Source organism: Aulostomus chinensis, chromosome 7, assembly GCF_037954235.1.
Source record: "Aulostomus chinensis isolate RoL2024-O1b breed Wild chromosome 7, RoL_Achi_v1.0, whole genome shotgun sequence".
Classification (NCBI taxonomy): Eukaryota; Metazoa; Chordata; class Actinopteri; order Syngnathiformes; family Aulostomidae; genus Aulostomus; species Aulostomus chinensis.
This window is the reverse complement of record NC_141326.1, coordinates 21,161,043-21,175,478: the sequence shown is the minus strand read 5'-3', so window position 1 is coordinate 21,175,478 and position 14,436 is coordinate 21,161,043. Positions and strand designations below refer to the sequence as shown.

The 14,436-nt window shown below is 43.0% G+C and overlaps 1 protein-coding gene and 1 long non-coding RNA gene across 4 annotated transcripts in view; both read right to left on the bottom strand.

The window, feature by feature from the left end:
- Positions 1–779: 779 nt before the first annotated feature.
- On the bottom strand, positions 780–2,388 carry LOC147259003 (uncharacterized). The gene is made up of 3 exons (XR_015116821.1): positions 2,248–2,388; positions 1,293–1,335; positions 780–891 (listed from the first exon to the last, which is right to left on the bottom strand). It is a non-coding gene; the product is annotated as an uncharacterized LOC147259003 (long non-coding RNA).
- Positions 2,389–3,374: 986 nt separating this feature from the next.
- The window catches only part of syt7a (synaptotagmin VIIa), an 87,427-nt gene continuing 76,365 nt past the window's right edge, over positions 3,375–14,436 (bottom strand). For all 3 annotated transcript variants that reach the window (XM_086209173.1, XM_086209171.1, XM_086209172.1), the window contains one exon: positions 3,375–14,280. In XM_086209173.1, coding sequence (XP_086065299.1) covers positions 14,176–14,280 — 105 coding nt within the window. In that variant the 3' untranslated portion in view covers positions 3,375–14,175. The remainder of the gene's footprint in view (positions 14,281–14,436) is intronic.

Here is a 14,436-nt window from a genome sequence, read left to right as displayed (position 1 = left end):
AAGCACTAAGCTGACACTCAACACTTTGACGTATGTTGTTTCAGCTCAGTTGTCAATTTTTCAGTTTTTTTCCCCCAGTGTTATATTGCAGAATCATGACACATTTAACAAATATCATGACAGTATTATATCATGAGCTACTCATAGATCCCCAACCACTGTTCCCTCGAAGCTGCGCGCTTGAGCAATCGCACACCGCTCGCACATAAAAAATCGATGCAGCGCATAGACCCAGTGAGTGACAGGTGTCCCGCCAATGATACGATACGGTTCACTGAGGCTACGCAGCCAATCATAGCACAGACAGTGCCTTCGTATGTGCTCTGCTCATACGCGCCGTGGCACCGTGCAGGCAGTGTTGCCAACTTGGCGACTTTCTCGCGAGATCTGGCGACTTTTTTTTTGTCAGAAGCGACTAGCGACAAATCTAGCGACTTTTCCTGGTGTTATCGGAGACTTTTCTGACACTTGGAGACTTACGTAAAAGCATGTGTCTTTGTTCCGCAATTCATGTCCTCAGCGAGCGGTGGGCGCCGTGGCACCGTGCAGGTGAGCAAGCTAACAACAGTGCGGCAGAGGTAAGAGACGGCGACGGTGGTTCAGCGGTTGAGTTGTCAACCCCCGAAAATATTAAAAGTAAACTAATAGAAATTGCTGCTGTAATTTGATTCGTTTAATAAGCCATGTACCTTGCTATGGTCCCAGGTGTTGAACAGGTGTGTGGCCACAGCTGCACAACTGATGTTAATCCTCAGTGTATTCAGGTAATTTCTCATGTATGCCCAGACACATGAGAAATTAGAGCGAACACTGAGTACAATTCTTGTCAAATGCGAGTTATCCATCTCTGCTGCAGGAGAGTAGAGTCTCCCAACAGGTTATCGGCCCAGGCTACAACGGAAAAGAGAGTTTGCAAGGAGTACATGTGGAATGCAAGCAGGAACTGTGGGAGTTACCACAACCAGCTAAAGTAGCAAGCTAACATCGGTGGCCCAGGAAACAGCCGCTACACAGAGCTCCTGAGATGGAGAACGTAAGGAGGAGCGAGTGGCCCACATTCAATGGACAGGCAGATGAATAATAAATACATGAATATTGTCGGTTATTTAAATTATTATAAATTATTATCTATGAACAGACATCTATTAGATGTCCATAAATAGATGTCTATTTGACGTCTGTTAGACGTCCATAAATAGACGTCTATTAGTGGTTATTTAGACATCTATGTTGAGGTAGGACGTGTGTATGAATGTGCTACTGTACTGTGATTTTCAGTTTGTTGTAGTTACCACTGGGAGCCCACCAGGAGTCACTGTCGAGTTCGTCTTTTGCCTTTATGAGCGAAAAGAAAAGAAATCTTCAGAGAATTAAGAGTGGCAGCGATTAGTACGACTCTTGTCAAAGGAGAGTTATCCATCTCTGCTGCAGGAAAATAGAGCCTGCCAACAGGTTATGGGCCCAGGCTAACACGGATAAGAGAGTTTGCAAGGAGTACATGTGGAATGCAAGCGGGAACTGCGGGAGTTACCACAACGAGCTAAAGTACCAAGCTAACATCGGTGAGCCGAGGAAACGGCCGCTACACAGAGCTCCTGACATGGAGACCGTAAGGAAGAGCAAGTGGCCCACATTCAATGGACAGGCAGATGAAGAATGATACATACACTGATATTAGCGGTTATTTAAATTATTCTAAATTATTATCCATGAATAGACGTCCATAAATAGACGTCTATTGGACGTCCATAAATAGACATATATTAGCGGTTATTTAGACATCTATGTTTAGGTTAGTCATGTTATGTGTATGACTGCTTCTGTATTGTGATTTTCAGTTTGTTGTAGTTACCACGGAGATCCCACCAGGGGTCACTGTCGAGTTTGTCTTTTGCCTTGATGAGCGAAGAATAGAAGACGCTTATTCTCCAGGGGTCGAGTGGGAGTGATTAGTCCGATCAATGTTCCCTCTAAACTGCGCGCTTGAGCAATCGCACACTGCTCGCACATAAAAAATCGATGCAGCGCAGAGACTCGGTGAGTGACAGGTGTCCCGCCAATGATACGCTACGGTTCACTGAGGCTACGCAGCCAATCATATACGCGCCGTGGCACCGTGCAGGCAGTGTTGCCAACTTGGCGACATTCTCGCGAGATCTGGCGACTTTTTTGTCAAAAGCGACTAGCGACAAATCTAGCGACTTTTCCTGGTGTTATTGGAGACTTTTCTGACACTTGGAGACTTACGTAAAAGCATGTGTCTTTGTTCCGCAATCCATGTCCTCAGCGAGCGGTGGGCTCTTCCTGCTCCGCCCGACAGTAGTCACACACAGGTGATCACCGCCTCGAGCGGTGCGGCAGTTGGCAGCTGCAGTCAGGAGAGGCGCAGAGACCCTCACCCCTCTGCGTCCAGGCAGCAAATGAATCTTGGAGGGATCGCATCGCGGGATGTTAAATAAACGTAAAGGTTCATTTATTTCATTCGTTGTCACCAAATCACTGCGTTATACAGTGTTATATATGTATATTTTATATATATATTATATAAACATATAATAAATCATATTAAGATTTTTTTAAAACACTTTTTTTGGTCTACTGCGAAGTTTCTCCTACAGCAGCCATTGCGATCACGTGCACATTATGCAAATTAGGTGATGGCGTCATTCGGCGACTTTCCTGACTGAGGAGTTGGCAACACGGCAGGTGAGCAAGCTAACAACAGTGCGGCAGAGGTAAGAGACGGCGACGGTGGTTCAGCGGTTGAGTTGTCAACCCCCGAAAATATTAAAAGTAAACTAATAGAAATTGCTGCTGTAATTTGATTCTTTTAATAAGCCATGTACCTTGCTATGGTCCCAGGTGTTGAACAGGTGTGTGGCCACAGCGTTCACAACTGATGTTAATCCCATTGGTCCTCTGTGTTCAGGGAGTTTGTGCGTGTGCCCAGACACATGAGAAATTAGAGGGAAGCTCGTTCCCAACTTTACCTTACATGATTCACACTAAATATTTTGTTATTCAGATACCACAAGCAATCAGGATCTTTGTTCACATGAAATAACTGATCAAATGATAATGTTTTTGGATTGACAGATGAAAAGAAATGATGGTGCAAAGCATTTTGCCGGTGTTAGACATTGTCGCATTTCTTTCCTGTGTGGACTCAGTTCTTCTCTTCTATTACTACAACTACTACTACTAGTACTTCTACTGATATAATTTTCCCTTGTTACTTGTTTAGTGAGACCAGATTTAATTTGAGTCTTTCTGCTACAAGTTATGTTTTCTACTGATATTTATTAAGCAGTTCTGTCCCTATAATGAATGGATAGTTATCAACAGTGAGTCTAATGAATGACTGAACGCTGGTGTAGTAAAAATGATTCTTTAATATGGAACAAAATCAGAGCTCAGCTCCATGACTCCGTCCACCCATCACACTCTGTAACACTGATGGGTGGAGGAGAACAAGAAAAACAACCAGTAAGATCACAGTCCGCTCGGCCAAAAAACAGGAGAGGCTAAAAAAAAAAACATGGAACGCAAAACCAAAGTGCTACCGGGTCTGACCTCGAGACGCCCTCAGTCTTCCCTCCTGACCCTGGATAAGCCTCTCTGCTATCTCCCTGGGCTCTCCCACCTCCCTGCCTACCTCACCCTTTCACTTACCCCGGGAGGTCAGTGGCTCCTCAAGCCAGTCGGTGACCCAGTGGCCTCTTGGGGGAAAGGTGGGGTCAGCATGGTGGTGGGTTTGGAGGAGCAGAGCGGCTTACCTATTTGTGTGTGTGTGTGTGTGTGTGTGTGTGTGTGTGTGTGTGTGTGTGTGAGAGAGAGAGAGAAGGTCAGTTTTGGGTCGCATGATGTGAACACAGATAACAAGGTTTTGGCTAGTATCAGAAATGTCTGCAGTTCAGGTTTCCTCCCAGTCTACATGAAATCTAACCAACTTTATAATGCCACTCAGTTGAGATTGTAGATGGAATGTTTGAAGTTTACAGTTGGAGGAAATGAGACGGTGCAGGAGGGAGAGGACGTCTGTGGAGGCGGCCCAGTAAGAACCCATTTCTATCCTAATACAGGGACATCAACAGAAGTACTACACAGATATGTACAGAGCAACCAAGCAACACATTGGAATACCGAGTAATAAATTTAGAGTGGGAGAGGGAAGGTAGTAATAGTCCACAAAAAAATGCACATATCCCACTACTATTTTGTCCAAACTTTAAGGCTATTCTCTTGCTCTTGCTACAAACGAGGCGGCGGTGAAGCCACCACACATAGATTTGAGTCACAGGTCTGTGCTTGGCTTCTGAATATGGCTGCTTTGTGTTTCTGTTCACTGTTTGCTGACAGATGCCCTTCTCACAGTGTTAGGCTGAACGTGCACGCACAAAAATCACGTGTCAGCTGGGGTTTACAAAGCAAGACGATGCGTGCATAGAGCAAGTCAAGTCCCTTAAGACAAAGCAAGAAAGAAAACCAGCCAATTTCACAGAGCTTGCGCTTCCGATTATCTTTGTTTTTGTTGTTTACACACACACATGCCTATATAAATGTGTATAATTTACCATTCACAAAATGCATTGTAAATCATTGAGTGTGTACTAAAATTTGATCAGGCCTCTTATTATTTATTCATGTTAATTGTGGGTGCTATACTGTAAATAGCTGCAGTCGTGTGTAATGGCGAGGAGAAGGGACGACTGCTGTGGCACTGTCTTGCTCCTCATTTACAGTCCGATCATGTCTTCATTTTAAGCTCAGCCACTTGCAGAGGAGTCGATCGCCTCGGTCTCAGCAGTTCTTGATCTGATCACGAGCAAATGTGTTTTATCTTTTCTGATGTGTCTCAATTCCACAAACAGTGAGATTCTTTCATTTCCATGTCTAGAAATGAGCAAAAGTGATTTGAGGGAGTGTCTACATCTCAAATGGGAGTGGCCTGTGCATATCATTTCACAATGATTGAGATACACACACACATACACATCATATATATGTATATATGTGTGTGTATATACATGTATGCATACATACATATATACATATATATAAATTTATATATATGAAGAGGACCTTGTGTATGCGCTGCTTTATAAATCCGATCAGCTGATGCACACGGCCGCTTTTGTGCGTACACAGATTTTCGTCATCAATCTGCGTTTTTTTTAGCATCTAGCTCCAGAGGTGAGGTGCATGGCTCCCCTCTATTTTGTGCTAAATCATTCTCTGGTCCACAGAGCTCTGCAGAAACAGCAAGGTGCTTGGCAGTAATGGTGTGTGTGAAGAATAAAAGCTGCTAATAGACAAAGAATCAGAGACAGATGAGGAAGCATGGATTACTGGGAAATTAGACTCTGGTGGTGTATACATTACCAACTGAATGGGAGAGTAAATGAACAATCGAGCGGGGGGAAGTGGAAATCTATACTTGGTGGAGGATTAAAATGAAGCTTTGTAATGAAGGAGCAGAGTGGTCATGCAGAGAGGGAGAGAGAGAGAGAGAGAGAGAGAGAGAAGGCAACTGCCAGCTTCAGCTAACACAGTCATTCTGCACCTTAACACACACTTCGTCACATGACAAACTACATCAGAGGAAGGGAGGGAAGGAGGGAGGCACCGCACAGAGAGCACTAGCACTACCATGGACGGACGCACAGCTAACACACACTACTGCACAGGGTCCCAGTCTGCGTTCCACTGCACTCTCCTGGCTGCCAGAACCTCGCTGTGTCTTGTCAAGAAAGAAAGATTAAAAAAAAAAAAATAACAACAGCAACAGAGGAAGCAATTAACAAACAAACAGACAAAAAGAAGAACAACACACAATTTGGCTCCCACTGGCTTGAATAAAAAAATAAACCAGAAACAAAACCTAGAATATAAAAAGAGCCAGTGGCACCGTACAGAAATCTTTTCAATAACTGGCTTTTGAACAGCTCTACGCTTTTTCTTTTAGTCTACCAAGTATATACTATTAACCTTACTAGGCAGCTAAAATCTATACAGTACTGTCATTTTTCATATATTTATAGATATTTATACACTATACAAAGTTGGCAAAAATACATAAGTAAATACATTAAATTAGATTGTACACATCACAATTGTGTGTTTTAAGTTAGAGCACTCTTTGTTGAAGAGGTGGGCCATGGCAAGTTCACAAAGGAGGAGAAGAATGAGGAGTGTTACCCCCCAACATCCCTAAAGCAAAGGAGTCACCATCAGACTAGGTAAGTAATATTTCAGTGTATATGGCATTCGATCAATTACGTGTATTGCTTATTACCTACCTGATCAGAAAAGTCCACATTATGGCATTTATTGGAGACTGCTCGAACACAATCACAAAGTTTATCTACAAGTCATTTACCAACCAGCACAGAGAGAAATGGACTTTGATAGATCAGAAATCAATTTTCAATCCATCGTTTATTGACAGATTGTGTGTTTTCTGCCTCCCGGTGGGACTCCCTCTCAAGGATGGCATTACTAATGAAGGCAGGACTGGATCCACTGACCTTCCTGCAGTTACCTGCTCTACCATATAACATCTGTGGCATAGACAGTCCGAGAAGTAATGTGAAACAGATAAGCTCAGTCCTTGCACAGAGCACAGGCCCAGGCCCAGTCAGACACATGAGGCTATGGCATATGGAAAGTGAGGCACCTCCAGTGAAAATAACTGGACAACAACCTACTGCACATTTTTATTTTTGGGATGCAGCTGAATATGCGTCTGTGGAAAAGGCACAGGGCACATTTTGGACATTTAGATAGAACCGTTCTCTACTTCCGTCATATGGCTGTTTATAGTTTTGCTCCTGCGATAATCTGAGGCTGCATATAATTTGAAACTGCTTACAAATATCTGACTAAGCAAGAGACTAAGCTATTATGCAGTGTGGTCACGGCAGTCACTTGTGCTTAATCATGAGTTGAACCCCAAAAATGAGGCTGAGTCACAAGCATGCAAATAGTCTTTGCAGGGTCAGACGGTCAGCCCGCATTCCCTCCCTCCGCTATACATCACCATCCTCACGTATGGCCTCCAGCAATACTGCCTCCAAATTCAGGGAGGAAGGCATCATCTGTGTCAGTACAGGGTCAATCCTGTCTAACACAATGGCATTACAGTAAATCCCCAAGCCTTTAAGCAGACAGAGTGAGATGCAATGCCAACGCGACCGCGGCAAGCTCCACAATGAGGTCCTCTCACACTGCCATTTCTCGTTTGTCATAAAAATAGTTTTATGGCATAAATAATACAGGTTGCTCCACCATTCGTATCATACATCACTCACTCTATTTCCTGGAGGTGAAGGTATATGTGGCAGTGTTGCTACAGTGGGCCCGGGATGTGTTGGGCATCACTCCTCCCGCTTCTCTTGCTCCGACCTCACGACACCCCCAACAAAAATACAGTGGACATCAAAAGCCCTTATTCAAGAAGGGCAGTTATAATCAGCATCATCAACATCACCACTGTTATCATGAATAGCATTTTCATCTTCATCAGTTCAAGTGACAAATGAAAACTCGGCGTACAACAAATGTCAATTTTCACCAACGATATTTACATAAAGTTTTCAAAAACAGAAGGAATTTTCTTATCGTGTTTTTGTAAAGAAATAAAAACCAACACAAGAACACCAAGCACACACATACTGACCAACAGTCAAATGTGAACAAAAAGAAAAAATATATATATTATTACTTATTATTGTTGTTCATATTCACTTTGTTACAATTCAAATAATTCTTACTTGAATCCTGATTGGGAGAAGTCACACCGGTTTTTGAACAGATGCTTAAAACAATTGAAAGGGTGAGTTGGAGAGGAGAAGTCTGTCTATGCAGGGTGAGACACACACACACACACACAAAAATGACAAAGGTGACCCCAAAGACTAGCGGGCTGATTCAGCCATCATACTATGATTCAGCAGAATGAAACCTCAACTGCAGTCCCACCAGGATGAGATTACTGCAGACTGATTTTAATCCGCACACGTTCTCCGAGCCGTGCACCACGGCGCACCTTTAATTTAATATTGCACAAACTACAGAGAAAGCAGGCACCTTTCCAAGGAAGTGAGTCACTGATGCTCAATTCAAGCAAGCCACATCCATCAAGGAAAACTAAACTGTCAAAGAACAAAAGGGAGACAGTACAACAAGGACAAACAATACCATCAGGCTCCCAAGAGGAATATCTCGCTAATCTATCGGCAAACAGGTGCAACCCCATCAGCCAATAAAGCTTTCAGTTGTGACCTCCGCCAAGAAGGTGATGTTGTTAGTGCCATTTGTTTGTCTGTCAGTTTGTCCGTCGGCAGGATTACATAAAAACTACCAGGTTGTTTTTCATCAAACTTGGCGACAGAGTGGATCAGGGCTAAGGAAGATCGCTCAAACACACTCTCGTCCCATAATGTCAGTCAGATTCTCTCAGCTCGTCAAAAATAGCAATGCTTTCGCACTTCCTGTTCGTCTTCAACTGACGCACACAATGCATGTTTGTGAAACACAGCAGGATTTTCAATAAATCCAAGATAAAGCCCGTAAATACCGACTCACTCGGCTTTTGATGTCATTTTATAGCAAGAAACTTATTTCCGAGTTTCATTTGGAACAAGTTGAGATTGTAAACTGTGAAACTGTGAGCCTGAAGACTAATGATTTTCAGAAACCTATAATAGGTTTTAAAAGGCATCAGTGCTACGCTATAAGAGATCCAGGAACAACAAACTGTGTATGCTGGCGTTCACTGACAGCCAGAAGTGTCAGATGTCAACATTGAGAGTGTGCTTTTTTTGTTTTTTTTGTTTTGACATTTTCAGTAATTTTCAGCAATTTCAGTAATGGATCTTTATGGAAAATGGCATATTCACAATGATGATGCCGCTTCATGCATAGGATTTTGTGCTGTGGTCCTTCAAGGACAGCTGCTTTCTACAGAGCTCTTCTCATCTCATCTGAGAGAAGACAGCAGCATCATGCTAATATTGGCAAGCTAACATGTTCATGTTTACTATCACGATCTAATTTAGCATGGTAGCATTTCAACATTTGCCAATTAGCAGTGCATAGGGAAGGGAGCGGTGTAGAGATGAATTCTAAAACAGACGCAAGTTAGCATTGTTGAATTTCAAAGCTTTTGACATCTTAAAAACAGTGTTTTCCAACAAGTGGCTCATCCGTATATCTGCACCTCATGTCTGAGCAATCCATTCCACGAGACCAAAGTGACAACAGCAGACTAACTGACATCCTGGCTGCTTTATCAATAAAGACACGGAGATCCAGGTTATACGATTGGAAGAAAATAAACAAATAGAATGAAGAAAACAGATACAAATAAAAAAAAATAGTCATTTTCAGAGCCTTTATTCAGTGGCACGGTTGAAGATCAAGCTGAGCCTGTGAAACTAAGAATAACGTCACTGAGAGGAGTTAGTTGGGGGGCGAACAAACCTCAACCGGGAGCATCTGCAACCCTGCCGTGCTACAGTATATTCATGAGCTTGGACTGTTCAAGGTCACTGCTGACAGTGTTGGTGCCAACAAAATGCAATAAGTTTAGAGGTGTGTGAGAGGCAGCAGGATAATAAAAACTCGGGTTTGGAAATTGCTTTCTCTTTTATTTCTGTTTGGTTCTGAGCTTACATCCATTTTAGTGGTGCTGCTGTTTGACTGCTGGCGATGGAAACTATGTTTGTGTTTTGATGAAATGAGCAACTCTCGGGATAATCTGTGCCATGAGTAATTTCAGAATTACCTGCCTTTATCTTAAGGGCATATTGGAGATTTATTGGCTATTCGATGACAGTTCAAAGGTTGAATAATAGATCAAATTTGCATTTAGGGAAGGAAAAGCACTAAGTTCTTAAAGTCAAACACCTTAGCCTTCCTAATCTACCTTCAAAGAGCAGCAGCAGTATAAAACTGTGCCTTATTTTACTAAAAATAACACCGTATCCCCTGGCTTACAGGGTCAAGCATGGCAATTTATCACGCCTTGACCAACATGTAATCTTGGTGAAAGGAAATAGTGGAGGTATTGGGTTGAATCATTACCTGCACAGCTGCACATTCAAACTCTGTATTCCAAATCACAGCTCCAGCAGCGATCACAAACTGTTAATTTTCCTCATTATTATCCCTTTCCATCATTTGCGTGGTTACTAATGAGAGCACTTTCTATTATTCTGAGCAGTTGCTGTGTTTCCTATGCAAATGGTGTGTCTCCTTAGTCCAGAGAGTGGAACCCACAGTCCAGAACACACCGGTTTAGAGAGAAACTAGATTATGCAGATCAGTATAATCTTACATCTTATTTAAAATCAAAAACAATCATAAAAATGATGATATTCTATCAAAGCGCTTCAGCCAAGACAAGGTTCATACAGCATGGCATGGCAGTAAGCTTGGGAGCCTTTCACGTTTCAAGCTCAGGTTAAGTCAACCACCCGAGCTAATCTCTGATGAGTTGTTTCAGGACAGGCTGGGTTCATTCAGAGTTTTCAATTATGTACAAAAATATCTGGCTAATTTTTCTGTGTTTGCTTTGAGGGTAAAAAAAAAAAAAGTGTATTAAAAAAAAACACACCCAAAAGTTGCTTTCATATTAATCTATTTTCCGAGGACACATGGCGAGGAATGTGCTCCCAGATGGCAGATGTTAGTCACGACAAATTCAGTGTTGGAAAATTTAAACTGTCTTGCAAACATCAGGTTTCAGCACAAGTCCGTGTCAGGCCTCTCACTGTGCTAACAAACATACTGCTCACAGACATCCAATGATCCACTGTGCTATGGTTTGCTTCCTGTTAATCAGACAGTGGGCGCTCACTGCAATCATACAGCACCAGGGTTTGTCTGGAAACAGGCCGGGGCAGCTTGAGAGAGGTGGTCTCTGACCAGTTGTATTGGTCCACATTAGCGTTCTGTTACTGCTTTCACAAGCGCACCACGGTTTCATTAAAATGGACTAAATACTGGCATGTGAAAGCGCCTCAAGTCAGTCTAATGAGAGGTGTTTTATTTTCATTTAGAAAATAAATACAATGATGCTGCAGCAGAGAAAAGAAAAAAATCCTGGACAGCTGACAGGACCATGCTTTAGAGCATTTGACAACTGTGAAAATAGAGCATTTACAGTAGAGTGTGTACACTAAGAGAGACTAGATGTCTGCGTGCACTTAATGGTTGACAGGATTCATGCTGCTAGTCTTTGACTGTTTTATTCACATTATAGAAGCTGAGCTGAATGTGCCTGACAAGCAGGGTAGCTAGCGATACACTCTGCAGTGCTCTCCAACACTCAGGGAAGAGATAAGCTGCCTCTACAGTATCTCACAGTTGCAGATCCAACCATCTCCTAATATCACATCCGCTGTGTGTGATACACAGCAGTTCTGTCAACAGCAACAACCACTCAGCGTACTTCATTACCATATTACCTCCACCAAGAAGGTCATGATTTGTGACGTTTGGCTGTCTGTCTGTCAGCAGGATTACAGAAAAACCAAGAGGCTGATTTTCACCAAATTAGATGGAGAGGTGTAGAATGGGCCCAAGCAGATTCCATTCAATTTTAGGGCAGATTGATCATGGCGCCACCATGTGACAACAGGAAATGACTTTTTTTTTACACTTCGATGTACTCCATATCATGCGTTGACCAGATATGCCTTTTAAAATTTGATCGGAAATGCTTAAAAACATGTCGATGGGTTACTGAAAAGACTGTGAGTTATCATTACCCACTGGCATCACTGCTAGGCCGCCAAGTTTGATGGAACATAAAACTGTTTTAACTGGGCTCCCAAATTTAACACTTCTGATAAGAGTCCTGGGTCAAAGTCATAACATCAGCTGGTGGTTACAGGGAGAAATCCTGCCGTACCACCTACATTGACACTGTGTTGTCTTCACTTGATGTACAGCAGCATATAGTAATACAACCCAGCATTGCATAAGTGTTCTCTAGCGCCACTTTGTGGATGCAGGAAGTAAAACTTGCACCACAGTGGACACATTCGTCTGCTTCTTCATGCAAAATCCAAACAGGTTTCACCTCCCCCCTACAGAACAGCCACACACGCCGATGTGTGCGGGGGTGTGAGGGCCATGCTCATCACTGCTTGGCGGAGGTGAGATCTCTCCGAAAGCCTTCTAGTTTTTCTTTTAGTTTATAACCCAGAAAATACACTTCATCTTACTGTTTCCAGATACCCATTTTTCAGCATCATCCTCATCATGGACACACTCATGGAGCTCTTACACATTGTATAATGACACTGTTGTACTGGCTAGCCTCCATGTGACAAACAGATGAGCGTGATCTCTCCATTCTGGCCTGACATTTCAGATACTAGCCGCCTGCCACCAGAAATCATACAAGCACATGCAAGCACACAGATCTACTGAAAAACTAAGAGGGACTGAAAGAGGAGGACGAGAGCCCTTCATCCATCCTCTGTTTCCTCCGCTTCATCTCCAAACCCTGAAATCACAGAGCAGATGCAGCCTCTCCCCAACTGCTGCTCACCCTTTCAGATACTCCTCCCTTAATTTTCACCAGTACAATAATCATCATCAAAACTATCATCATCATTATTGTTATTACATTTTGAAAAAGTGCAGATAGAACTTCCCCGTGCCCTCATTCAGAGGGCAGGGCAGTAAAGGAGGATGGGGAAACGATGGCAGTAAGAAGAGCAAGAAGAGCGCAAGATGAGAAAGAGAAAAGAGAAGAAGATTTCTGCCGCGTCAGAGTTGTTTTGCTCCTGTGAACACACACACACACACACACACACACACACACACACACACACACACACTCTCATTCCACATCCATATCACACAGTCAGAACTGGTGAGAAGGTTGAGCGATTCTTGGAGATCAACCGTCATCAGCACAACGGGGCAAAACAAGAGCAAAGGGCAGCACAAAGAATTCATAGCATCAATAAACTGAAAGTGTGCGCACAAATCCGAACGTGTGTGCACAAACAGCACAAAATTTGCTTTCTGATTCTGTTTTCGTTGGAAGAAGATCTTTAATTTGTTTCCTCAGTTGGTGATGCTGTGATAAATGACATCATTGTATGGTTTGGGATTTTTTTTTTTTCTCGTCTTCTTTTTTCTCTCTTCATGTCAGGGCTTTTTTGTCTGGAAAAATCAGGAGCGATCCACTTCATGAGTTTATTGTGTTCCCGCTTTCCCAGCTTCAGAAAGGTCCGTACATATATATTTTTTAATCTCTATTTTTGTTGGAGCTACAGCACAGCACCCACAGCACACAGACAACAAGAGGTGGGGAGAGGGTCCAGAAAGAGGTTGTTTTTTCTACTAATATTGTGCCAGAGGAAGAGAAAGAGGGAACAATAGGGAGAAAATGAAAGAAAGTGGAGCGTAGAGGTGAAATAGAGAGGAGGGAAAAAGTGACAAATATCAATTCCATCTTGAGTTCAGCTGGTTTCTTCACAAACGGAGTATTGATTGTTTTCAACAAATTCAGCTGAACATTAAACCACTTTTGAGTAAAAGGAGGGAGGATATAGCACACTAGAGACGGATGACAAGGACAAATGAGGAGACAGATGGGAAACAGCAGACAGGCTATGATAACATACCCTATATTAGTCGTGTGTATAGGGGGAGTTCTGCCAATCTATACGCCTAATATATTCATATGTTTATGTACATACAGTACAAACTGTATAGTATTGTGTACCTGGAATAGCCATACAATAGGATTATATGAGATAAGATTAAGATTCTCTGTGATTCCAAAGGACTGGCACCTTCAGTGGGTGAGGGGCTGCAGTGCAGTTCAGAACCAAGGGGTCCACAAAGAAACAGAACATCAGGACCTCCACAGGCAAAGTGCAGAAGGACAGACAGACACACAGACAGTCAGAAACAGGGGGACCATTGGCAAAGGGGTGAAACACAAAATTAAGACACGGAGAGGAGGAACAGAAGAAAAAGAGGAGGGGGGCTGGAGAGGTTTTGAAAGGAAAGAGAAAGAGTTTAAAGGTTTAATAGAGCAGATGGCTAATTGTACCCGTGTTTCACAGCCTGGCAGCAAGTCAGTCTTGTGCATAAGGACGGGAGTGGGAGGGGGGGGGGGGGCATGGAGGAAGCTGAGCAGTGCGATTAGGCCTTGAGAGCATGCCACTGGGCGACGTTAGTACGCGGCCGAGCGAGCATGTCTTTCCAGTGCTTCACCTCGGCTGGTCCACTCTTCCACGACAGGTAGATCTGAGAGGAGACGAAGAGAAGACATTGCGAAATAATTCATAGCTTTTTTCAACAACTTTACTCGCTTCATCAAACTGGCTTTTTGTCGTTCAGACGTAGGTGTCAGTTATGGTAATAATCCTGGCTTTATTCACACATGACGGGACCTTTACAGAA